The sequence below is a fragment of the Budorcas taxicolor genome, chromosome 1, assembly GCF_023091745.1.
Source record: "Budorcas taxicolor isolate Tak-1 chromosome 1, Takin1.1, whole genome shotgun sequence".
Lineage (NCBI taxonomy): Eukaryota > Metazoa > Chordata > Mammalia > Artiodactyla > Bovidae > Budorcas > Budorcas taxicolor.
In genome coordinates, this window is record NC_068910.1 from 6,167,314 (window position 1) to 6,193,557 (window position 26,244).

At 53.7% G+C, this 26,244-nt stretch overlaps 1 protein-coding gene across 1 annotated transcript in view; it reads left to right on the plus strand.

Moving 5' to 3' along the window:
• Window positions 1-5,243: 5,243 nt before the first annotated feature.
• ATP2B2 (ATPase plasma membrane Ca2+ transporting 2) overlaps window positions 5,244-26,244 on the plus strand; it is a 117,698-nt gene continuing 96,697 nt past the window's right edge. Inside the window, exon 1 of the mRNA XM_052649317.1 lies at window positions 5,244-5,442. Coding sequence (XP_052505277.1) covers window positions 5,244-5,442 — 199 coding nt within the window. The remainder of the gene's footprint in view (window positions 5,443-26,244) is intronic.

The following is a 26,244-nucleotide window of genomic DNA, read 5'->3' on the forward strand; positions in this document are numbered from 1 at the left end:
AGCTGAGTTCCCCTGTCTCACCCTGGTCAGCACCCAGCAGGAGGGTCTCCTTGGCTGGAGCGGGGTGTGGGGAGGGGCTACAGAAAGGCCAGAATTTGCATCCAGGAGAGGAAAGAAAATGTCCTGCCTGGGGGCATCAGTCAAGACCAGAGCAGAAGGGAGACTAGCCCTTCGAGCTGTGCCTACAACCAGGGACCCTCCCCAGCCTTCCAAGCTGTGCTGGGGGCCTTGCAGGCCCCGTCAGCCTGAGACCTGTGTTAAGAACAGCAGCGTGGGGACAGTCTGGTTGAGCAGGTAGAGGAGGGGAGTGAGTTAAGTTGGCGTCCTGAGAACAGTCACTGTTTAATGAGTCTCCCTCTCACCGGGCCAAGTTCCATCTCAGCTGAGTCCTCACCCGGCCCTAAGAGGGAGGCTGTGGGGCTGGCTCTGTTCCAGGAAGATGAGACGGATGCACAGGGAGGGGTGAGGAGCCTTGCCCCCACCTCACCCCAAATCTCAGAACCCCCACCTGTCAGCGTCAGGCCTCGTCATCGGGGATCTCCAGATGGGGTCTGTGTCCCCACATGGCTCACTCATTGGTGCCGGGGAAGATTCAAACTAAAGAGTGACTTTATAACTACATATTAAGGTGGCATTTAAATTCAGCACATCTGAAAACAGAAGGATTCGGCATCCAAAAGTTATTTTTAGCGCCTAATTCATTTGCAGTGTCCCAGCTACCATCCTTCAGTTAGGGTTTGAAAAGCTGTTGGTTTAGGTTTGGGGGTGTTTTTTAAAAAAAATAAAATCCTTCCTTTGAAAGATGGATTTCTTTTTTGTTAAATTAACCCCCCCCCCCAAAAAAAAACATTGCTCCTTCCTCTGCCAGTCTCTCCTGGCAAAGACTTTTTATTAAGGTGCCCCTAACCTACTCGAGTCATTGAAGTATAACAGTACAGAGTCATTTAAATGCTAATAAGATGGAACTGAAAGGCACAAACCCAGTATTGTCAGAACACTCTCCTGGAGTCCAAAGGGGCTGTTGTATCAGAGCCAGAAGGGACCCCAGAGAACACTGCTCCAGTCTCTTCACTTTCCACATGGGAAACAGGCCCAGGCAGGAAACAGGCTTGGTCACCCAGCAGGAGCTTGGAAAACAGGGAGGAGCTTTTCAAGGGGCTGTGGCCTCAGTTGGCTGTGTGACCCCTAGTGTGTTTCGTAACCTCTCTGGGCTTAGGACTGGCTCTCTGCCCTGCCCAGGCCCATGCCTTAGTTTGGGTTGCTATAGAACAAAATACCATAGGCTAAGCAGCTTAGACAACAGAAATTGTTTTTCTCATAGTGCTGAAAGTCCAAGATCAAGTTACCGGCAGATTCAGTTCCTGGTGAGAACCCACTTCCTGACTTACAGATGGCCGTCTCCTCACTGTCCTCACACAGTCAAGAAAGATTGTCTCTCCCAAATCTCTTTTTATAAGAAGACTAGTCCCATTCATGAGGGCTCCACCCTCATGACCTAATTACCTCCCAAATGCGCCCCCTCCAAACACCATCACACTGGGGATTAGGACCTTCAGCACATGAACTTGGGGCAGGGGGACACACTCAGTCCATAGCAGCCTGTGTGCCCATTACTTAGCAGAGGGGGCACTGTCAGTGTGCTGTTGAGAGCTGGCTGCAAATGAACCTCGTTGCAACCTTGAGGGAGGTGCCCTTGCCAGCAACAGGAGGGGTAGGTAGGAGGGAGGTGGGAGGAGGCACAGAAGCCAGTTTACTGCAGAGTGTCTGCTCCAGGGGCCAGGAGCTGCAGAGAGACCCACACACTGGGTCTTGGTGGGTTCTTACAGCAGCTAGTACGGCAGATGGGCCAACCTCACTAGGCAGATGAGCCCCAGAGAGGTTAGTGACTTCTCCAAAGTCACACAGCCCATTTTCCTGCAGGGGAAGAATATTCCCTACTCATATTAAGAGAAAAATCTTCCCTGATACCCTGGGCCCGATCACATCTTCCTGCTGTAGATATCCACAGCATCTGGGGATGACTTCCTGTTGTGGCAAACCCATCATGTTATAACAGGTCTTTTGATTGTCTCTCTTGCCCCTTGTCAGCTCCTGGAGGGCAGGACCCATGTCTGGATTATCCACTGCCTGGCACAAAGTAGGTGCCCACAGCACAGTCAATGAATGGATGATTGGATGGATGGATGGATGGATGGGAGGGTGGATGCATAAATGGTTGAAGATCATTGTTCCTCTTCACACAACAGCCATTAAAATCACCAGTCGCCCATTAACTGATGCCTACTGTTGTCATCACAGATATAATCACTGCTAACGGTTCTCGTAGCTCCTGGTGTCAGAGATGTAATTATCGGTGCCTGGAAGCCACGCCGCAGGTAGCAAGAGGGCAGACAGAAAACAGCACCTCGGGGTTAGAGAGTCCCTTGTGGTTTGCGAAGCACTTGTGTTCACATATGGCACTTCATTTAAGCATCGTAAGTGCCCGGTGAGGGAGATACTACCAGGGAAGGCAGCAACGCCTCCTGATTAAGAATATGTCTCTGGATCCGGATCTCCTGGGTTCAGCTCCCAGCTCTGCCACTCACTAACTCTGTGCGCTTGGATGCGTGACTTCACCTCTCTCGGTCTCGGTTTCTCTGTGTGTTCTAGGGAATAACAAGACTATCGCAAAATGTGCTTGTGTGGATTGGTGATCGTTCTGATCATTGGTGCTTACCATGTGCTTGTCTTGATTCTAAATATTCTGCATTAAATAATGCATTTAAGCCTCATAATACCTACGAGGTAGATACTAATTACTCTGCCTGCCTTTTTTTTTTTAAGATAATGAAACTGAAGTTAATTTGCCTCCCATTCTGCTGAGAGGTGGCAGAACTTGAAGCCAGAGGCTGTGTCTTCCAGAGCCCCTCCAGTTAACCTCTGCAGCATCTCTGCACACAGCCCTGCTTGGTCCTTGCCTCACCTGCTCCTCTCAGAGATGTACCATAGGGATCCAGACTCATGGGTTTTGGGGGCGGTGTGTGCTTGGGTGGCCGAGGACCCTGAGTGTTCCTGCAGGACTGTGGGTGGGAGCCCCAAGCACATGCTTTCTTTGGTGCCTCGTGCCTCTGCTTAAGGCATCAGCGCCATTCTAAATTCTACTCCACATGACACTGGTTGGCCCCAGTGTGAAAACCAGGCTTCCTACTGCATCACTGAGTGAAGGGCCCTCCTCTGAGACATGACAGGCTTCTCCTGTGGCTCCAGCACCCCCTGCCCCAGGCTGGGAAGCCCTGTACCCGGAGTGGACATGCGCTGGCTTTGAACATGGTTCATAATTAGTTTCCAGTAAACTGAGAGGTCATAGGGAGCCAGGGCAGACTGACTTCTTTTATAGACGAAGAAACTGAGCCTCGCAAAAGTGAAGGGACTCACCCAGGACCCCACAGCCAGGACCTGAGAGAGCTCGGGTTTGAACCCGGATTGCTGTGATTTAGAATCCTGTGTTGCTCCTCCGTATTCGGTCTTGGTCTTCAGCGAGAAAGGAGGGAGCGCCCCCTAGTGGGAGGGGAAAGAGCAACGGGCCACCTCTGGGCTCCCTCCACCTTTGCCCTGTGTGTCCCTGGACAAGTTCTTTTCCCTTTCTGGGCTTCAGGTTACTCCCTGGGAAAATGAGAGGAACCCTGAAATTACCTCCAGCTCCAAAATCCTGTGCAACAGGAAAGGACTGAAGGAAAGAGAAGGGGCAGGGGAAGGGACGCATTGGGGGTGGGGTTGGGGCTGGGGTGGGGGCTCAGTCCCATCTGCCTGCCCCCACCTCACCCTCATTGTCCTGGACCTCGGATGGCCAGCTGTCCATCCCTGCTGGGCGGGGCCAGTTCCCGTGCCAGGCCTGGCCGAGCTCAGCAGAGGCCCTTTGTCACCCAACGCTTGCCGGGGCCTTGGCCACCGGTGTTGGGTGTCTGGGTGGATTGGGTTCTCTCCTGGCAGCCTCACAGATGCCACACTCCTGCAAGGGTGGCCGAGCGGGCAGGGAGAAGCCGCCGGTGCTCGGTGCTCCCCGAGGGACGTGGCAGCCGCTGTCCGTGGTGCTGGACTGTGGGGCCCCCAGGTGAGGGTTCTGTGGAGCCCAGCTCGTGCTAACGGCCACGGTGACATCCTGTTGAATGTACGTGAGCTGGATCCTCTCACCAGGACACAAGGGCCTTGATCAGTGTGCTTGGGGACTGCAGGTGGAGGCGGGGGGCTTTCTTCCATCCCCATGCCTATGGGGAGAACAGAGCGTATCAGCAGACACAGGAGACCTGGAAGGGGGAAGCATCTGTGCTAGGGGGAGGAGCCTGGGAGCTGTGAACTTTAGGGGAGGGGGTTGTGCCCCGATTGTGTGGGCTGGCATGTGTGTAAACAGGGTTGTGAGCACGGGTGTTTCTGAGGGGAGGAGATGGGGCTGTTAAGGTGACGCCTGTGAATGTGACTACATATGACAGTGTGCATGGTGGGGAGGGGTGTCCACCGGGGCGTGTGCGAAGGGGAGCCCTGTGTTGGGGAGTGTGTGTGGCTTTGGTTAGGCCCTAAAGTAGGCGGGTTGGGTGTTGCCCCCTGAGCTGTGTGTCGAAGGCTGTGTGTATACTGGAGTTGGTGTCATGAGGTCAGTGTGTGCACAGTGGGCCGTTGAGGGGTAGAGTGTGTTATGAGGATGCATCAGGGTGTACCTGAGGCAGGGATAGCGTGGAGTGCCCGGTGGGCATCAGTGCGTTTGGGTTACAGTGTGCTGGGGGGGTGTTATGTGAACATCAGCAGCCGAGTGTGCGTACATGCAGTGGGTGTTATTTGGGTGTGTGTGTGTGTGTGTGTGTGTGTGTGTGTGTGTGTATGGCGCCTGAGTACCTTCCTGAGCACCTGTCCCCTGAGGCCTCCGGCACCTGACCCTCATCATCTCTCTGTGCTTGTACCTGCAGGAGCCCCCACCCCTGACCATGTAGATGCCGGCTCCCGGAGGCAGCATGGGCCCCACTGAATGGAGACTCCTGGGTCTGCAGCCCTGAGCCCCTCCGGCCCCTGGACCTCGCCCCACGCCTGGGGACGCCCCTCGGAGCCCACCGCCACTGTCGCCAGCCCACCTCGGCCGCCCCCTGGAGCTGGCCACCCGGAGCTACAGCCATCCAGTGAGGCTGTGCCAGGGACAGCCACGCGGAGCCATCGGCCGGCGGCCTCCTGTGCAGTGCTGACCCTTGGGCCCGCCCCGAGCGGGGACTGCGGCAGACATGGGTGACATGACCAACAGCGACTTTTACTCCAAAAACCAAAGAAACGAGTCGAGCCATGGGGGCGAGTTTGGGTGCACGATGGAGGAGCTGCGCTCCCTCATGGAGCTGCGGGGCACCGAGGCCGTGGTCAAGATTAAGGAGACCTACGGGGACACTGACGCCATCTGCCGACGCCTCAAAACCTCCCCTGTCGAAGGTAGGTGTGGGAGGCTCCCACCTGGGGTTTGGGTTCAGGGGTCAATGAGACCCTGGGCTCCCTGCTCCAGGCCCCAGGAGTCTCCATATCCGGGCTTCAGCAGGGAACCAATGAGCCGATTCCAGCTCCCCAGCCCCCCGCCACTGGGCTTGGTCATGTCCGACTCTCGCTGGTCCAGACTCTGACTGGGGATGCCTCAGTCTGGGGCAGCCGTGAAGCTTCTAAGAGGACGGATAGGCAGGAAGCTGGGCCATCGTGGGAAGGGTGACGGACGCCCGTGTGTGTCATACCTTGAGGATGGCGTGGGGCCTTCTTGTGTCTGCATGTTAAGTTGCTTCAGTTGTGTGCAACTCCGTGGACTGTAGCCCGCCAGGCTCCTCTGTCCATGGGATTTCCCAGGCATGAGTACTGGAGCGGGTTGCCTTTTCCTTTTCCAGGGGATCTTCCCAACCCAGGGATCGAACCCGCATCTTGTATGTCTCCTGCATTGGCGAATGGGTTCTTTAGCACTAGCGCCACCAGTGAGCAGGCCTGCGGTCTCCAGAGAGGGGAGGTTTCAGCCTCCTGGGGGCTCCCCTGGAGGGGACCAAGGCCAGGTTGTCTGCTGCAGGGCAGAGAGGAAAGACAGCAGCCTAGCCTGGGCACCAGAGCTCAGAGTTTGGGTCCCCTCCCCTCAGTCACCTTCCCCTCACCACGAGAGAGAAGCGTTCGCTACATACACCCCTCAGGCTCTGGTGTGAGGCACTCTGCCCTGGTGCTGCAGTTCTGCACAAAGAGGCTGCCTCAGTTTCTTCCTCTGGAAAATGGGGCTAATGCTTATCTCACAGTGCCTCATGGAAGCCCGAGCATACATACAGTAGGTGCTCAATGTGTGGCAGGCATTATTTTTCTAAAGAGAGTGGATGACAATCCTCCTCCAGGGATAGGCCACAGTCTGGAGGCAGGCAGTGTCTGAAATCTCACCCCTACTGACAGGCGACAAATATGAGGCTGGAGATCACTCCCACACCATCTCCCGACTCCAGCCCCCATGCCCTGGGCACTGCTGGGCACTAACCCTGAACGCACTCCCTGCAGAGGCTGCCCGTGGACCTTGCCACTCAGCTGGGGCCAGGCGGTCCCTCACTGTACCGGCACCCGTGTGCCCAGCGGTGCTGGGGTTCGGTGTCTCTCTTGGTCTGGGGCCCGCCTCTCTCAGGTCAGGAGGAAAAGCTAAGATGAGTCCTTCCCAAGTTGGCTCCAGTCGCTGAGTCCAGGCAGAAGTTTAGAAACATCTTTTTCTTCTTTGATGTTTGGTTTGGTTTTGGCGGGGAGAGTGGAAATAGAGGAAGCATCCTTTCTTCGCTGTGTGACTCTAGTTCAGGGCTTGAGAGTGGGCTCGGCCTGGGGGGCTCCTGGCCCCAGCCTCCTGTGAACACCTACGCATGGCAGAATGGTCTGTGCTGTCCTCCACCAGCAGGTTGGCACAACTAGCCTGCTAGGAGACAGGGTTGTCCCAGTGGTCTTTGCCTTTTGAGTGGGACCAGGAGATTCTCTTGAGTCAGAAATTCTTAAGCGTCTCTGGAACCCCAGACTCTGTAGAAAACCGGATGGAAGCTATGGCCCCTCCCCTACCCAGAAAAACAGCCAACTGTGCACAACAGTGTGGTCTACACTGCAAGCAGATTCGCAGAGCTCTTCAAAGCTGGGCCCTGGATCCCGGGTTAAGAAACCCACCCTCCCCTCCCAGCTGACAGGCTCTGGAACACTGAATGGCTCGCAGCCACGCTCCAGGGCGGGGGGCAGCAGGTGCGTGCCTAAGGACAGGAGCCCCGTCCTGCTCCTCTCTGGACACCCAGCTCCCAACCTGGTGCCTGGTAGAGAAGGGTGGATAACTGTCCCTGATAACCCTGAGATGTGGCCACTGAGTCCCGAGTCCACACAGAGCAGCTCTCAAGTGGCTGAGCAGCCACAACAGCAAATCCCAGACCTAGTGCAGCCAAGGGCCACGGGGATCAGAGAAGTGAGGAGGGTGGACTTCCTGGAGAAGGCAGTATTTGAACTTGGCCATGGAGGAAAGAAAAGGGAAAGCACGTGATGTGGCACAGAGCAGCATTTGTTAGATGGAATTCTCCAGACCGCTGGTGCGCTGCAGGAAGTGAGGCACTCTGTGGCAAGAGAAAAAAGGAGACTGTTTTCTCATCCGTAAAATGGAAGCGATGACAACTATAGCTCTGCCACCTGTCATTTGTATGCCTTTGAGACTTTCATCTGACCTCGCCAGACCTTGGTTTCCTAATATTTCGTGAGCATCAAGTGAGATGTCTGATGGTTGAAAGGTCCCTGAGGAAGGGGAAAGCCCATAGTGGGATTAACCAGAACCCCTGCCCCATTGCTGCCCTGAGGGATCTCCCAGGTTGCAGACAGAGCTGGGGGAGGTTTGAGGAAGGACCAACAAGTGTAATGCTACCCTTGGACTTGGACTTGGACGACTGGGATTCAAATCCCAGCTGGGCCGTTTGACAGCTGTGTGTTTCCAGGCAAGTTCCTCAGCCTCTCTGTGCCTTAGTTTTCTCATGTGGAAAAATGGGAAAGTACTAGTGACTACCTCGTAGGGGTGTGATGAGGATAAAGTGAAATAGTTTAACACAGCATCTACCAGGCGCAAGGACAGCGCTGTGTGTTAGGGTTCAGCCCCAGCAACTGAACGCCTCCGTTTCCCCATCAGTTACACAGATTTTGAACACCGAGTGAGGTCGGGCACACGAGTGAGGCCCAGCGTGTGCGTCCTTCTCAGCCAGCATCAGCTCTTGTTGTTTCCAGTGTGACCGTCACTCCTTTGGAAGAAGTAGCGGTGATTTCCAGAAAGGCTGGAATCCGATTCTTCCGGGACCCTGGCCCGCATCCCAGCTGGCGCTACACACGTTTTCCCAGGCCCTTCTGCATCCTTATCACCCACCTTCCTGCATGCAGGTGATGTCCCCCATTTCATAGATGGGAAGCAAGAGGGCTCAAAGTCACCACCACGGCTCACAGCGGAGCAGACTTTGAACACAACTGTGTGAGGCTCCACGCCCAGCCATGCCCTCAGCCCCGAGCCATGCGCGCGTAGCCTGGGAATGATCCGGCAAAGGTGCCCTCTGTCTGCCAGGGGGAGCCACCAGGGCGCTTTCCGTCTTCTCTCTCCCCTGCAGGCTTTGTCCTGCCCTGGTTGGCCCTCTTCTGACTCAGAGCAACTCTTGGCCTCCCGCCCCAGCCCGTGGCTCCAAATCCCTGTGATCGAGGGCTGTCCTGGCTCCAGACAGAGGCCCAGGTGGGCCATTCCCAACCCCTCTGCCCTCATCTGCTGACGTCAACAGGGAGTGGCTTCTGAGGCACAATCTGGGAAAGTGCCCCAGTGCTCCCATAAATCCAGCTACTTTCAGGCAAAAAGATTGCTGAGGGTGATCAAGGGCATTTGAAACCATAGAGGTCAGCTCCCACCCAGGGCACCACCTGCCGCCCACCCTGACCACAAGCTCAGCGCCCACAGCCTGGCAATACTGGATATTTTACTGGGCCACCAAGCACCCCTGCTCTCCTCTCCTGCTGTGGGTCCTCTTCCATCCTGGTGGTGCCCCTCCCTTGGTGCCCTCCACTGTCCCCCTCCTTCCACACCCATCCAGCCTAGGGCAGTAGAGCCCCTGATGCCCAGGTTTGACTCCTGACTGGCTTACTCTGAGAGACACTGGGAGAGCTCAGTGAATCCTCTCTGAGCCTCAGTTGTCACATCTGTGAAATGGGCATAATAACACTACCTTCCTTATAGAATGTGTGAGAATTAAATCAGATCACCTATCTGAAGGGCTTAGCACTGTTTGTAGCAGCCCCTAGACACAAAATGATGATCATTGTCATTGTTATTATCATCCCCAAATAGTCTCTGTTTTAAAAAACAGCATGCTCTGACCCCATCGTGAGATGGTGCCCAACATAGTCAACGTGCTATCAGAGGAGGCTTCCCAGAGGAGGTGGCTTCGAATTATCCATAAAGATGGGTAGTGGGTATTGGGGTGATGTGAGCCCTGGGGTGCAGGAGCTGTTTCTCATTCTCCACTGTGTCCCCAGCACCTGCTCCCGCACTTGGAGGGTCAAAACTATTGGCAGAATGGAGGGAAGGAGGAAATGGCAGTGGGCGCTCTCTGTCCCTCTCTGCGGGGCGTGGAAGGCCGCAGACTGGGGACAGGACGTCCCGGAGGGGACAGTCGGCTTCAGGCCGCAGAGCCCCGAGCGGCAGTGCCCTGAGCCACTCAGCTCGCCCGGCGCTCTCCTTCACTCGGGACCCCGCGCCACCAGCTCTCAGCTGGGGCGGCCAGAGAGGCCCCGCAGGGGGCTCCCCGAGCCGCATATTTCATGGCGGGGGAGAAAGGGGACCGAGGAGACCGGGCAGCCGCGGGGGGCTCTGGGAACCGGACCCGGTGTGGTGCCGTGAGATGGAACCTCCAGTTAATTTTGTATGAATCCTGCGGCCCTGCCCGAGTCGGGGAAAGACGGGCTGAGAGAAGGACAGGAGGGCAGACAGTTAGGGATGGGGCCCCACGTGGACTGAACACGGTGATGGACAAGATGCCCCTCGGACCCGCCAGGGCCCACATCGCCCATGGGGCCGCCACCCGCTGGGCACGTGGGAGAGCATGAAGGCAGCGAGGGGGGGTCTCCTGTTTGCCACCATGAAACTCTGTCTCCCCAGGGACCCCAGGGAAGCTGAGGCGGACCCAGCTCCAGCAGTGGCCCAGGCAGACACAGAATCCACTCGGGGAATTCACAGCCTGGCCAGAGAGAAAGGGGAACATCTCCCTGCCCCTACCCCCTAACACCTCTTCACTCCCCCACCCCCACCCCCGGTCTTCACGCAAAGCTGCCCCGGGCTCTGTCAGCTGCAAGGCTTGGAGGAGCAGAGCTCACCAGAGTATTGAAGAGGCTGAGGAAATGTAACCACTTCTGAATACCTCCAGGGGCAGAGGAGGGGCCCACATGACACCCTGGGAGGTGTTCTGGCCTCACTGCTATCTCTCAGCAGATCGTGACTTCAGGGAAGATCTTTAGACTCTCCAGACCTCAGTTTTCGCACCTGTAAAATGGGGCTGTGCTACTTCCCTCTCCCACCATTTGGAGACAGTGAGTTGGAAGTACTTTGAAGGTTTTCTACCAAAAAAATCATCATCTTTCAGTATTTACTGAGCATTTCTATCTATTAGGATTCTATTTAGGGCTTTCCCAGTGGCTCAGCCGTGAAAGAAGCCGCCTGCAATGCGCGGGAGACCCGGGTTCGATCCCTGTGTTGGGAAGATCCCCTGGAGGAGGGAACGGCAACCCACTCCCCTTTTCTTGCCTGGAGAATCCCACAGAGGATTCTATTTGATAGAACTGTGTCTCAAACTGGCTTATGCAAAAAAAGGATTTTTTTCTGGCTTGTGTAACTGAGAAGTCCAGGGATTGTCCCGGCCTCAGGCATGGGTGGATCCAGGGCCTCTGATGCTGAGAGGGGCTTGTTCATCCCTCTCCTGCTGTCTTCCGCCTCCACTGTCCTCTGTGTTGTTGGCTTCCTTCTCAGACAGGCCCTCACCCCATCAGGGCTCCAGCAGCCAAAATCACCTCTTTCTCAGGCCCTCCCCCCATCCCCGCTCCATGAAGTATCAGAGCAGACTCCCTCGAGGGCCACCTGGAGCCACTCCGGAACCAGTCCCTGTGGCTGGAGGTGGGAATAGTCTGATTGGTCAGACCTGGTCACATGCTCACCCCAGAAGGGTGCACTCCTACTGTGTGCAGGGGAGGTGTAGAGGAATAGCAGGCATGCTCCACGCCCTGGAGGGTGGGGAGAACAGACAGACTCCAGGAGGCAGCTAAGGAGTGAAGGCAGGACTGGGAGCGCCAAATGGGGAGTGGTCGCAGCCAAACCACACACTGCTAATCATTCCACCAGGGAAGCAGGTGGAAGCTGGCTGCATCCAGGCTGGGGGGCGGGGGTCTCCGGCCAGTGTCCCAGAAGTGAAGGGGCTGACTCAGTGCCATGGCAGGTCCCAGCTCCATTTTCGTCCAGCTGTGGAACACTGTGACAGGAGATAATAACAGGGCCCCTTTCACGGAGCTGCTGGGAGGATCAGAGCGTTGTTGTGCAGTTGCTGAGTTGTGTCCGACTCTTTGCGACCGCATGGACTGCAGCATGCCAGGCCTCCCTATCCTTCACTATCTCCCAGAGTCTACTCAAACTCATGTCCGTTGAGTCAGTGATGCCATCCAGCCACCTCATCCTCGGCCGCCCCCTTCTGCTTTTGCCTCCGGTCCTTCCCAGCATCGGGGTAAAGTGTGTCAAGTGCCGAGTGCCTGGCACACGGCAGGTGTGATCTCAGCGTCAGCCTGGGGCTCTGAGTGACTTTAAGGGAGAGGTCGGGTTCACATGGGTGGAGAAGAGAGAGGCAGCTTTTCTGGGCGGGTAAGGGGCCTAAGCAACATGTGAGTCTGTGGGTTTCCAAAAATGAGCCCTGTATTTGACTTGCAATGCTTCTACCCCCTCCCCTCACTCCCAGCACCATCAGGAAAAACAAATCCCCTCGAAGCACGGTTTTCCATGAAAGTCCGATGAGTCACCTGTAGACGCCTTCCAGAATGCCGCCCGCACATCCTTCTGAATCATCAATGAGATAAACCCACGTGTTTATTAACTGATACGTGGTGCTCTCTGTCTTCCCAGGCTGGGGCAGCAGAGTCGATGCTGGACAGTTGTTCAGGCCCAGGGGAGGCCAGGAGAGTGCAGAACAGTTAGAGAAGGGGCCTGACCTGTCACCCATGGGGGCTCTTGGCTGGGGTGGTGAATGGAGGGGTGGGGGGGTATGAGGGGGCGGGTTTCCAGGAACTGCATGTTCCTTGACCTTGACCAATACCGCTTGGCCTGGCCGGTGCTTCGTAATCAGGCAAAGAGAAGGGGCATGGAGGACACGGGGTAGGGGCAGCATTTCAGGTGGGCCTCCCATCAGGCAGGCCCACCATCCAAAAAGCCTGTGTCCCTAGGCCAGCCAGTGGCTGTAATTTACTGGATGCAGACTTATCAGGGCCAATCATTCTTATTTGGGCTTCCCAGCAGCCCTGTGTGCAGGAAACCACGGCGTACAGAGGAAGGTGGTCCTGATTTGTACTCTGAAGGCACCTTTGGTTTACAGAATGAATGTGCCCTAAACACTAAGCGCCTACTCTGTGCTCAGAAAAGAACAGGAAGGGGAAGAACTCCCCCCGGGGGGCCCTTGAGCCAGGGCCAAAGTTTTCCCGCCTGTAAATGGTGTGATAAGAACAGCCACCTTCCAGAACCAATGGATACAGGTATTATTCAAGACTGTCCAGTTGTTACCCCGCATCTGTTGTACTGAGCAGAGGTGGAAGCTAACACACAGTCATGCACTGAAAAGATGTGCGCTGTGCACCTACCAGGTGCCAGCTTGGGCCACGTGGCTCCTCTAGGTTCTGGCTGCTGCTTGGGCAGTGTCTGTATCACATGGCTGAATGTAAGACAGGTGGGCGGGGCCAGGATGGGGCAGTCTTCCATTCCCTATTGGTCCAGGGTCTGGGATGGAGGAGCCCCTTCCTGACCTCCTGCTCCAGAGCTGCCCAAGGATTTCCTGGAAACGGAGGTGCAGAGCTGGGTTGTTAATCCCCCTGCCTTGAAGACTCTTCCAGTCTAGCTGTGATGGAACTGCCAGCTGAGATTCCAGGTACAGCTGGGATTCCAGGTATAGCTGTGGTCATGAGTACAGCTGTGGTTCTAGTTCCAGCTGAGATTCCAGGTCCAGCTGTGATACAGCTGTGATTCCAGGTACAGTTGTAGTCCCAGGTACAGCGGTGATTCCAGGTTCAACTGAGGTCCCAGGTATAGCTGTGGTTCCAGTTCCAGCTGTGGTTCCAGTTCCAGCTGTGATTTCAGGTACAGTTGTAGTCCCAGGTACAGCTGTGATTCCAGGTAAAGCTGTGGTCCCAAGTATAGCTGTGATTCCATTTCTAAATGTGACTCCAGTTCCAGCTGTGAATCAAGGTACAGCTGTGATTCTTGGTTTAGCTGAGGTCCCAGGTACAGCTGTGGTTCCAGTTCCAACTGTAATCCCAGGTCCAGCTGTGACACATGGCTCAGCTGTGGCCCCAGAGACTCCTTAACGCGTATTGAGCGCTCACAGAGGGCCAGCCCGTCTGTTGAGGCTTCCTGACATTATATTTGTTAATCCTCTCAAACCCATGTGAAGCAGGAACTATTTGCATCCCCAGCTTTCCAAAGAGAAAATTGGGGCTCAGGGCCCCACCGCTAGCAAGGGACCCAGCCAAGATGGGTGCCCAGGCAGGCTGGCACCCGAATGTACCCAGGTAGCCCCCTTTATCTTCTGTCTGCTGTTGAGAAGAACAACTCTACGGCAACAACTCTTTGGACAAAGGCGGGGGCGATCCCTGCCCGGCTGGCGATGAGTGAGGAGAGGCGTCCTTTGAACTGGGTCTCCTCCCAGGCAGGGCTGGGGGGAGTGGAGCACTCAGTGACCAGAGAGGGAGCACGTTCTCAGTGAGAGGTGCTGCTTGAGCCAAGGGCCAGGACATGCCCAGGGAGAGGTGAGGGGCCCATTGCGGCTGGGACCTAGCCTGTGTCTCAGTGGGAGAGGACTCCTGTCCGTGGGCTCATGCTGTGTGTGCAGCCCGTCAGCCTGCTGGTCGTGGTTGCGTCTGTCTGTGCTGTGCTGCCCACGTGCGTGTGAAGCGGGCCATGAGCTCCATGAGAGAGGCCTGAGAACCCCTCCTCTCCAGGGGCCTGGGGAGCCAAAGGCTCGCTCAGGGCAGGGGGACTGAGGTTTGGCTGAGATGGTTCTCACACTGATTTCCCTGGGGTCCCATGGAGGTGCCCCAGGGGACAGGTAGATGCTGAGTGGCTGGGACACTTCCTGCCCCACTGTGTTCCAGAGAAGCTTCTTCTTTTTTTAAAGTCTGTTTTGCATTGTGAAGCATCTAGTAAGCTTTCTTTTAAAAAAAAAAAAGGGGGGGGGAACTTTTTAAAAAGAAAAGAAAAAATTTTGAAAACCTCTAATATTATAGAAAGATACTAAACTGTAGTATCTTAAAGCCTGGATGGGAGCTATGGTTCTATAAATTCTCAGTGCCTTGGTTTTTACATCTGTTAAGTGGAGTGGGTAATCTCCAGCCCCCGGAATCCATACTGGTCTCTGGATTGAATGAGAAAATGCACGGAGAAAGCCTGGCCCACAGTGGGACCTCGGAAGGTTCATCGTGCACCCGCCCCACTGACCACAGTCAGGGCTCCTGTGTGTAGCCCACCCACCTGTGTAAGAAGACTCACAGGGCTGGAAAGCCTGGAGTAGGGGCCAACCTCACTCTGGCCCCTGTTGCCTGAGACAACCAATTGACAAAGCCCCAGTGCCAATGAAGAGAGCAAGTCTAGGGGTCTCAGGCTCTTCCAGGTCCTTGGAACCACCACCTACCCCCAGTGGTGCAGACGTCACACTGGCCAAAGGCTGAGTAGCTCAGAGCCAGTCCTCAGATCCCTCTTCCTTTGACAGACTGTAACAGCACATCCTTAGGGTGTGACTGAGGCCCACCACAGCCCTGGGGGGGCAGCACCCTTGGCCCTGCACCAAGCCCTCACCCAGCGTCTCCACCAGGCAGTCTCAGAGTCCTGCTCACACTGGCTCCCAAAGGTCTGTGGGCGGTCCTGGGCAGTCTGCCTCTGGCTTCAGAAGCCCAGAGCCCTGGACACCAGGCTCTGGTTACTTTGCCTTCCTGAGCCTCAGTTTCCTCGTCTGTCCAGTGGGCTGAGGGACGAGAGATGCTGCTCAGCAACCACAGGCTGGACTATCTTAGCGTTAGGGCACTGTCAGTTGCCCACCCGGCCTGGGTCCCACAAAATTCAAGAGGTCTAAGGCCACCTGTCCCTCTAGGCCTGCCTGTCACAGGAGAGGCCTCATGGGGCAGGTGAGTTACTTACACAGCCTCTCCTTTACCCCCACAATGATTATCTTACTCCTCCTGGCACAGTGCAGGCCCTGCTGTGGTTTCAGATCCGTAGTTATTTATAGTCAGTGGAAATTAGGGCCTCCACCGATGGTTCTCTCATACCCACTTGCCAGCATCAGCCTCCACCCCACAGGGAGGCCCCTTACAAATTTCTGTGGTCCCAGAAAATGTTCCAAGGGACCGTTTCTGAGCAGAGAAGATTCTGCTCGTTCTCTAGGATAACTTTGGACAAGATGCCAGAGAACTGAGAAGCAGAAGTGAACCCTTCCAGCGGGGGGGATCTTGGAGGGCTGCATGGAGGAGGTGGTGTTTGAGCCAGACGTTGAGGGGTAAGCAAGGTGTGCAGTGGAGAAGGACACTCCATGTGGAAGGAAAAGTGTGGACCGAGGCACAGAGGCAGTGAAGAAGGCTATGTAAAAGGAAGAGCCAATTACTCTGTTTTGGTTGGGGCTTAGAGGAGGGAACCACAGCAGCAGCGACAATAATTAAGAGGAGGAGAGCAGTGTCGATGCTTAGACATTCTTCCAAGAGCTTCGCATGCGTCGTCACCTCATTTGATCCTCCCAGCAACCCTACAGAGTAGGCGCTAGTAGTAGTCCCATTTTCATAAGACACTGAAGCACAGAGACATCAAATCACTTGCCCATGGTCACGCAGCTAATGAATGGAGGGACCCAAAGCAGCCATCAGAGTCAAGCCCAGGCAGGCAATTCCAGAGTCGGTGCCAGGACTCCAAATATTCAGCCACAACCTCTGTGCTTAAATGAAGAGGCAGGAGGGAGTCCCTGACGGTCCTCAAGCAGAGGAACAGTGCAGCTGGGACAGCTGGCAGCCGTGGGTTTGGGGTGGATGGGGAGATACCCCATGAAATAAAGCCAGCGGGGAGGGAGGGAAAGGCATCCGAAAGAGAGGTGACGGCTGGACTCGGCCGGGAGTGGTGACAGAGGAGGGCCCAGCCTGCGCTAGACAGTCAAGGGCGAGAGAGGGTCGTGCAGACTCGCTTTTCAAGACAGAGCTGGCCGCTTGTGGTGGAGATGGGCCAGCGAGGAGAGGAACAGGCTGTGGTGAAATGAGAGGTTTCTGCTGGGCCCTGAGGGATGGGACGGCAGGCCTGGAGGTGGAGCAGCTAGATGACAAAGATGCCTACAGAGAAGCCTGGGACTACAGAGACGTCTGGGACTCTGCTAAGAAGTCCCAAACCTGCATGGGGGAGGGGGGCAGAGGTCTGGGCCTGTGCTGTTCACCGCTGTATTCTAGTGCCCGGAGCAGTGCTGGGCATAGACTACACCCCATGAGCATGCAGGGATGAACCCACCTGGGGCGCTCATCAAGTGCAGCTCCAGCTGGTAAGGGAGCAGGCAAGCAGCAAAGCAGGAGGAGTCAGGGAGGTAGGAGGAGACAATCACCTGCCAACAGGGTGTGATCAAGGTGTCTGACACTGGACAGGCAATCAGACATAAGAGCTGCCAGGAAGGGTCCGAAGAGGACAGTGAAGGAGTAACAGGCCCGGGGACAGGCTGCTTCCTGAGCTCTTGGGAAACCTCTGCTGGACAAAACAGCAGGATGGTGTGTTCCCTGGGGCTGCCCCCACACACACCAGCTCAATCAGGTCAGGGTGGTTGGGACAAGAGCCGGAGGGACTCTCAGACTCGTGGGGACCACAGGTCTGGAGTGGCTCTCAGGGGCCATCTCATCCAGCAATCCCAGAATGCACTGAGGCCCAGGAGGGAAGGGACCTGCCCAGGACCAGGGCATCCCTGCACGCGGCAGACGTTCCTCTTCCCCGCCCCCTGCCTCGTGCAGGCTCCCCACCTCCCCACGCAACCTCAGCGCTCATCCACCCCCGCCCTGCTGCACGAATGTGCCCATTTCCAGGGTCTGCCATAACCAAGGACCACAAACTGAGTGGCTTAAACAACAGAACCTTTCTGGAGGCTGGAAGTCTCTGAGCTGGTTCCTTCTGAGGCCTGTGAGGGGAGGATGTGTCCCAGGTCTCTCTCCTTCACTTTGTCAGTGAAGAAGATATGACAGTTGTAAATATCTATGCACCCAACATAAGAGAGCCTCAATCCATAAGGCGAATGGTAGCAGACATAGAAGGGGATATTGACGGTAACACAAGAAGAGTGGGGGACTTGAACATCCCACTTCCGCCAGCGGACAGATCATCCAGGTAGAAAATTAATAAGGAAGCACAAGCTTTAAATGACACAGTAGACCAGTCGGGCCTAGTTGATATTTACCTTGTAGGTGGCCATCCTCTCCGTATCTTCACACCGTCTTCCTCCTGTGTGTATGTGTCTCTGATTGCAGATTTCCTCCACGTAAGGACACAGGTCATCCTCAAATAGGGCCCACCCTCAAGACCTCATCCTAACTTAGCAACTGCTCACCTCGGTGGTAGCTCTATATAGTCACATCCTGAGTTTTCAGGCCTTATGACTTCAGCATATGGACTAGGGCAGGGGCATAATCCACCCAGAACATTCTCACTTGAGACGATCCTTTCTGTGCTTGAAGCCCCAGTTTCTCTCCTGTAAAGTGAGGATACACAGGGGGACAGATGAGGACTGTGGCGAGAGCTGACGAGCTCTCTTCCGTGTGGATGTATGCGTCTCCCAGCGCCCATCACAGCGGGCGTTAGGAAGCAGTGATGCAGCCTCTGCGTTAAGCAGCGGGCGTCCTGGGTCTGATCCCAGCTGTGCCACTTACTTCCTCGCTGTGTTGTGCCAAGCAAATGACTTCACCTCTCAGAACCTGTTTACTCATCTGTGAAATAGTACTTGTTCGTGATCCGCGGTAAGGAATAAATGAGCTGGTGTAAGAACTCACAGCTCAGTACAGGAAGCCTGCAGGGAACGGAAACTGTCGTTACTCTTATTACTATCATCACTATCATCATCATTATTTACATATTATAGGTTTAAGATGCTGAGGCACAGAGAGGGAAAGAGCTTGCCCCAAACTCACACAGCCTCTGGCACAAAACCAAGTGAGAACTCTGTTCTCCTGACCCAAAGTCCCAGGTTTTTTTTTTCTTCTTAACTGTTTCCCTGTGTGATGTTAAGTAATTCCTAAATGCCTAACATTAGGAGAGCAATTAAGCCGCCTTCAGCTTCTCCACATGCCTGATGGAACATCGTGGGAAATTGTTGTTGCAAAGAACATGAAGCAACGTGTATGGGGCTCGGGATGCGGTGCAGTGTGAAAAAGCAGTGTTCAGCATGGTACGTGGCAGTAACTCCATAGAAACAGATGGGAGGCAAGTGCCAGTGTGGGGTTATGGGTAAGATTCAGGGTGACGGTTTTTCTCTCCACTTGTCCTTCTGCGTTGGTGGGGACGTTGTCCTAAGGCGGGTCAGCTAAGGCGCATTGGTGATGAGCAACAGGAGCGGTGGGGCAGATCCGAGGGTAGAATGGGCACGGTGCCCCCAGGTCAGACCAGAGGCTGGAAAACCGAGCTCAGTCTTCCAGAGGGAAATTGGGATGTGCGGGGCTGAGTGGCAGGACTGACAGAATAGATGCCCCTTGAGGGCACGCAGGATGGGAGAAAGCCACTCCGCTGTTTCGGGTCCTTGTGTTGCTCCCGATTTCAGGCAGCGCCGGGCTGGTGAATGTTGAGCACACAGCTCTCTGGGTGGGTAGGGAGTCCTCGTTTGTGGCGTATGCTGATTTCCGTGGCATAAGTGTTCCTACAGCGTCTCTAACACGACGGCATGAAATGTGAGATGGGGGGACGATGCACAGCCCACACCACTATATGGCGTTTCTGGCAGGTAGACTCGGTGCCCTCCAGTGAACAGAGCATAGTGACAGGCAGTGAAATAGTTAGGAAGGGACAAGCAGGGGCCGCTTGTTCCCTTTTTAAATATAATTTATAGAAATTGTAAGTCTGTATCATTTAATTCTCATGACGGCTGCATCTAACAACCAGCTCACAAAAATGCCTGAATACTTAGCAACAGGGTCTCACAAGAAGATGTGAGCTGATTCCACTGCATTGCTGACCCCAGGTCCAAGAAGAGAGCATGTGAATGGCCTGGCCTGGTTACATGCCCACCTTAGGCCAGGAAGTGGGGGTGTCTTGATGGACAGCCACCAAGACTCCTTTCAGTGGGGGTGAAATAACTTCCCAGAAGGAAAGAAGAATGTCACCAGATGGCCACGACCCGGCACCTGCTTTTGTTTTGCTTTTGATAAATTTATGTTGTTTGTTTGTTTTTCATCTTATGATATCTTCCCATTCCTACTTTTTAAATGTCATCATTGCTTAAAGTCCCAGAGTCTTTAAAGAGAAAGTGAAAATGCTAGTCACTCGTGTCTGACTCTTGTGACCCATGGATTGTAGCCCGCCAGGCTCCTCCGTCCATGTGGTTTCCCAGGCAAAAATACCAGAGTGGGCTCCCATTCCCTTCTCCAAGCGATCCTCCCAACCCAGGGATCGAACCTGCGTCTCCTACATTGAAAGCAGATTCTTTACCATCTGAGCACCAGGGAAACCCTTTAAAGAGAATCCAGGGCTTAATTCTGAGAGCAGTGAATGAAAACCCCTGTATAGGGGCTTAAAACAGTTACACCATGTACACCCTGCCCCAGCTGGCCCGTACCTTCTCCAGGGAGGGAGGGAAATGAACTCAACTCCCTGTCACCCTGCTGAGCCCACCGTAGAGATTCTCCCAAGAGGACAGACATCCCAGTGGGAGAGTATCTCAGGGCAGAGTCTCCCCAAGCAGCCTGGCAGGTAGAAGAGGCTGCATGGGCCCCTCAGGAGTCTGAAGTGGCCGCCTATGAATTGCTTGCCAAGATTGGCTAAGGGTGAGTTCTGGTAGGACTCCAGCTCTCTGGAGTTTTCTGATCCCCTACTCCTTGGAAGAAAAGTTACGACCAACCTAGATAGCATATTCAAAAGCAGAGACATTACTTTGCCAACAAAGGTCCGTCTAGTCAAGGCTATGGTTTTTCCAGTGGTCATGTATGGATGTGAGAGTTGGACTGTGAAGAAACCTGAGTGCCAAAGAATTGATTCTTTTGAACTGTGGTGTTGGAGAAGACTCTTGAGAGTCCCTTGGACTGTAAGGAGATCCAACCGGTCCATTCTAAAGGAGATCAGCCCTGGGTGTTCTTTGGAGGGAATGACGCTGAAGCTGAAACTCCAGTACTTTGGCCACCTCATGTGAAGAGTTGACTCATTGGAAAAGACCCTGATGCTGGGAGGGATTGGGGGCAGGAGGAGAAGGGGACGACCCAGGATGAGATGGCTGGAAGGCATCATGGACTCAATGGACGTGAGTTTGAGTGAACTCCGGGAGTTGGTGATGGACAGGGAGGCCTGGTGTGCTGCGATTCATGGGATCTCAGAGTCGGACACGACTGAGCGACTGAACTGAACTGACTGATGTCCATCTCTGGCTTTCCAGGTGGCTCACTGGTAAAGAATCCACCTGCGAATGCAGAGACACAGGAGACGAGGGTTTGATCCCTGGTTTGGGAAGATCCCCTGTAGGAGGAAATGACAACCCATTCCAATATTCTTACTTGGGAAATCCGATGGACTGAGGAGCCTGGTGGGCTCCAGTCCATGGGGTTACAAAGAGTCAGACACAGTTTAGCGACTAACCAACAACAGTGTGGTTGCTTTACAATGTTGCATTCATTTCTACCTTCCTGCAAAGTAAATCCACTACACATACATATATCCTCTCATTTTGGGATTTCCTTCCTGTTTGGGTCAATGCAGAGCACTGAGTAGGGCTCTCTACTATATACAGTAGGGAATGCTGTGTACAGAGCTGTGCAGCAGGTTCTCATTAGTTATCTAGACTTTTGGATTTTGTGCTTCCTGAGAACAAGGGCAGTCTCCTATGCCTCTGAAAACTTAGCACCTAACAAGGATTCTACATAAATGAAAATATGAGTGATGATGATATGTGTGGGCATGCTGAGGGCTCCCTAGTCCACTTGCCCCAAACAGAACCCGCAGCCCGCTCAGCTTAGGACCTAGGGGGAGGGGACCGGCCCAAGAGGGGCTGCGATCTAACAGAGACACACACCCTGCTGCCCCCTTGCCAGCCTCAAGGACATGTGAGCTGGCATGAAGCCGCCAGCATCCTCTTGAAGTCCTGGGAGATCTAATTACCCAGACAAGGAGAAAGTGTTGAGTGAGTGAACGCCGGGGTTTGGAATAATCCATTTTCTGACTGCCGCAGTTAATATGAGGCCAGGCTGCAAAACTGTCCCTCTGATGTTCTGACAACGGGCGCCCGGGAAAGCTGGCTGTTTGATCTGGAACTGCCAGCTTCTCTGTCTCCCCCAGAGGTTTCCTAAATTGTCCAAACAATTACCATCTTGGGGAGCCAGCCGTGTTTCCGGCCTCTGCACAGTAGCAAAGAAAATCCAGCCGCCATGTGGGAGGCTGATGGAGACCACCCATGGGGCTGCAGTGAGTCCCAGCTCCAAGGTTTAATTCTGAGCAGTGGAGAGTGGTTGAGGGGGACTTGCGATTTATGTATGGTATCTCTTTTCAGTATTATCCCCGTTTCACAGAGGAAGACACTGAGACACAGTGTCAAGGCCAAGGTCACTCACCAACAGGTTGCAGAAGTAACATCTGAACCCAAGCCAGCCTGGCCCAAGTCCCCACTCTCCAGTGTGTTCTAGATGCCGGCAAATCTTAGATGTTATTTCCTCTCCCTGTTTTGTGTATTTAAATTTCAGAGTCCTTCATGAGATGTCTTGAAGTTTTGTCCCTGAAAAGTGCACGGAATGATGATTTCATGCTAACGTATTTCTTGGTTAATGGATATCTTTACCTTTTGCTGTAAATATCTAAGAAAGAATTGCCTCCAGTATATGCAGGGCCAAGCATACAGGGTTTAAGGGTGTCGGCCAACTCCTTTTGTAGAAAAGCCTAAAGTGAAACAAAAGGCAAGAAGGTCGCAAGCACCTACTAAGTGCCAGGCCTTGGAACCGTTCCTTCATTAGTTCATCGATTCATGCAGTAGATGGTCCTTGAGCACCTGTCATGGGCTAGACATAGTTCTAGGCCCCGGGGATAGATACAACAGTGAACGGAATAAAGAATGTCACCGCTCTTATGGGGCTTGTGTTTGAGTGTGGGTGGCAAGAAAAAAGCTAAGAAAACGGAGAAATAATTGAGACTGTCTATTGTCATTACGGCTCTGGGGGAAATAAGCAAGGGCCGGGGGAGAAAGAACGAAACAGTCATTGGAGGTCCTGAGATCAGGAGGCGCAGAGGACCTGTCGAATGAGAGGGAGCCTGTGCCGTGGAATGAGGGGGAGGCGTGGACAAAGGCTTGGAGGCGGGGCCTGAGGGGAAGTCAGCAGGGGCTGGACGACCAGGGGGGCACCAGGAGAACTGTGGGGTCTCCTCCCTAGTGGGGTGGGTGCTGGAGAGCTGAGAACAGGCGAGGGACGTAGTATGTTATCGCGTCCATTCTCACCACGCCCTGCAGAGCAGGGGCCAAATCTGAACTCCAGCAGGTGAGGAGACACCAGGGCACTGGCTGGGTATGGCTCAGCCAGTGAGGAGGTGACAGGGCCGCTTTTTGAACCTGGACCTGGGTGAGGATCTCGGTATCACCCAGCCAACCAGGGGTCAGCATGGCTGGAAGCCCAGCCCCCGTCTCCTAGCACGGTACTCCATCCCCCAGAGGTCTTGCTGCTTTGTTCTGTTCCTTATGGCTTTGTTGCTGAGCCTCAGGCTGAACAGAACTTAATGATGTGTGATTTGAGGGTTCATCCGGAACATTTTGTTTCTCCATATAATTGCGAGCCGAGGCAGAGATGTGTGTTGCTGGTTGCTAGGCAACCAGGTGTGACCCAGTGAGTGCTGGGGGTGATGATTCTTCCCAGACAGAGGTGGCAGGTCCACCTACCTGCCCCTTTCTGCAGCCCCCCCTAAATCCAGACCCTCTCAGCCAAGCAAGTGAACCCCTGGGACTCAATGATGAGGGGGACGGAATGCAAAGTGTAAACAGGAGAGGGTGATGATTCCAAACAAACATTGAATGGGTTCAGGCCTAAAGGAAAACTAAAGTGGAGGACCTATCCCAATGTGCAGGAAGGGCCCTTTATGACAGTAATAATAGCCCTTACTGTTACTGTGTACCAACCCTGTTCTAAGCACATTAGTGTAGTCTTGGTCACTCGGCTGTGTCTGACTCTTTGTGACCCCGTGGACTGTAGCCCACTGGGCTCCTCTGTCCATGGAGTTCTCCAGGCAAGAATACTGGAGTGCGTTGCCAGTCCCTTCTCCGTTCCTGCCATTCTTCCTTCTCTGAGCATGTTGTTGCTGCTGTTCAGTCGCTCAGTCGTGGCCGACTCTTTGTGACCCCGTGGACTGCAGCACGCCAGGCCTCCCTGTCCATCACCAGCTCCCAGAGCTTGCTCAAACTCACGTCCATCCAGCCATCTCATGCTCTGTCGTCCCCTTCTCCTCCTGCCTTCAGTCTTCCTCAGCATCAGGGTCTTTCTAATGAGTCGGCTTTTTGCATGAGGTGGCCAAAGTATTGGAGCCTCAGCTTCAACATCAGCCCTTCCAATGAATGTTCAGGATTGATTTCCTTTAGGATTGACTGGTTTGATCTCCTTGCAGTTCCATGGATCTCTTAAGAGTCTTCTCCAACACCACAGTTCAAAACTATCAATACTTTGGCACTCAGCCTTCTTTATGGTCCAATTCTCACATCCATACATGACCACTGGAAAAACCATAGCTTTGACTAGATGGACCTTTGTTGGCAAAGTAATGTCTCTACTTTTTAATATGCTGTCTAGGTTTGTTATAGTTTTTCTTCCAAGGAGCAAGCATCTTTTGATTTCATGGCTGCAGTAACCATCTGCAGTGATTTTGGAACACAAGAAAATAAAGTCTCTCACTGTTTCCATTGTTTCCCCATCTATTTGCCAAGAAGTCATGGGACCAGATGCCATGATCTTAGTTTTTAGAATGTTGAGTTTTAAGCCAGCTTTTTCACTCTCCTCTTTTCACTTTCATTAAGAGGCTCTTTAGTTCCTCTTTGCTTTCTGCCATGAGGGTGTATCATCTGCATATCTGAGGTTATGGATATTTCTCCCTGCAATCTTGATTCCAGCTTGTGCTTTATCCAGCTCGGCATCTCACATGATGTGCTCTGCATAGAACTTAAATAACCAGAGTGGCAATATACAACCTTGACATAAGCGCATTAACAAGTATCGACTCACTGTATCTTCACGGCAAGCCTAGGAGGGAGGTACTGTCAAATTCCCATTTTAGAGACAGGAAAACTGAAGCACCTGGGGGTTATGGCCAACCTGTAAGTGGCAGAACCCCTTCATGGATCAGTGCAAAGAGATGACTTGTTGGAAAAGACCCTGATGCTGGGAAAGATTGAAGGCTAGAGGAGAAGAGGGCGGCAGAGGATAAGTTGGTTAGATAGCATCACCAACTCAATGGCAAACTCCGGGAGATAGTGAAGGACGGAGGAGCCCGGCATGCTGCATCTGTGGGGTCGCAAAGAGTCGGACATGACTTCGCATGACTCAACAACAACAAAAAGGGGCAGAAGCAGGTGGTCTGGCCCCAAGTCCAGCACCAAAACAAATGGGTGGACCTGAGACCTGATTGGGGGTCAGCAAGGAGAAATGGAACAAGGAGAGATTTACTCAAAACCTGGAGTTGAATCAATTCAGTTCTTATCGTGGCCCTACTGTGCACTGGACACTTTGCCTTATACAGAAATGAGGTGAAGAACTGGAGGAAGGGAGTGGAGGAGCCATCGGACTGTTTACTAGGGCGTGGTGGCTACTGTGAGAGAAGAGAAAGATGCTGGGAGAGGATGGTGTTGAGGCAGACCCCAGAAGAAAGGAGACAGACCCAGACCCGGAAAAGGAACCAAAGTTGGAAGGAGAGGCATTCAAGGTGGTATTTTATCACCTGGGATTAGAATGAATTTTTTAGACATCTGTCTCCACCCCAGACTGCAAGCTCCTCAAAGCAGGAATAACATGCGTTAAGGGAATTAATAACCTAGGAGGGATTGTGAATTTCACATACCTTGGACTGGACTTACTTCTCATAGGAAAGCAGGACTGTATCAGCACCTGCAGAATTTGAAGTGGAGGGGAAGGGTTCATCTCCGTGTCCTTAGGAGACAGTACATATCTGCCATTTTGGATGCAGCAATCGTGAAATGTTCATTTAACAAATATGTGAACAGAGAAGAAAAGGGAATCAAAGGATGAATGGGTTAGTGAGTGAGAGAAAGGGATTGGTTTTAACTGTTGAAGAGGGAATATTAGACACTGTTGAGCATTTAGAGCCAGTGCTCTTCCCAAAGTGGGGACATACGGGTCTGAGGGGCACTTAGGAGAGATCAGAGCATCATTCACTGTGAGTCAGAGGATGACAGTTCGGGAAGGGAGATCCACTAAGCAGCCATTGCAGGGACAGCCAAATGAGAGATGTGAGGACCCCAAACTCAGATGAAGATCTCAGGCCTGAAGAAGAAAGGTCAGATCCAGGAAATCCCAGGGCAGCTGGCCAGTATGGTCAGAAGGGGGAATAGATTTCAAGGAAATGAAGAGCTTGGTCTTAGACCTCCCAAGTTGGAGATGCATTAATAAATAAGACATCCAGGTGTGGCTACCTTGTGGGCCTCTTGACATCCTGAGCCAGGGGTTGAAAGAGAAAGAGGACAGGACAGCAAATTCCTGAAACACAAGCCCCCACTTCCAGACCCAAATCTGGGACAGACATCACTAATCAATCCCGATACACAGACTCTTCAA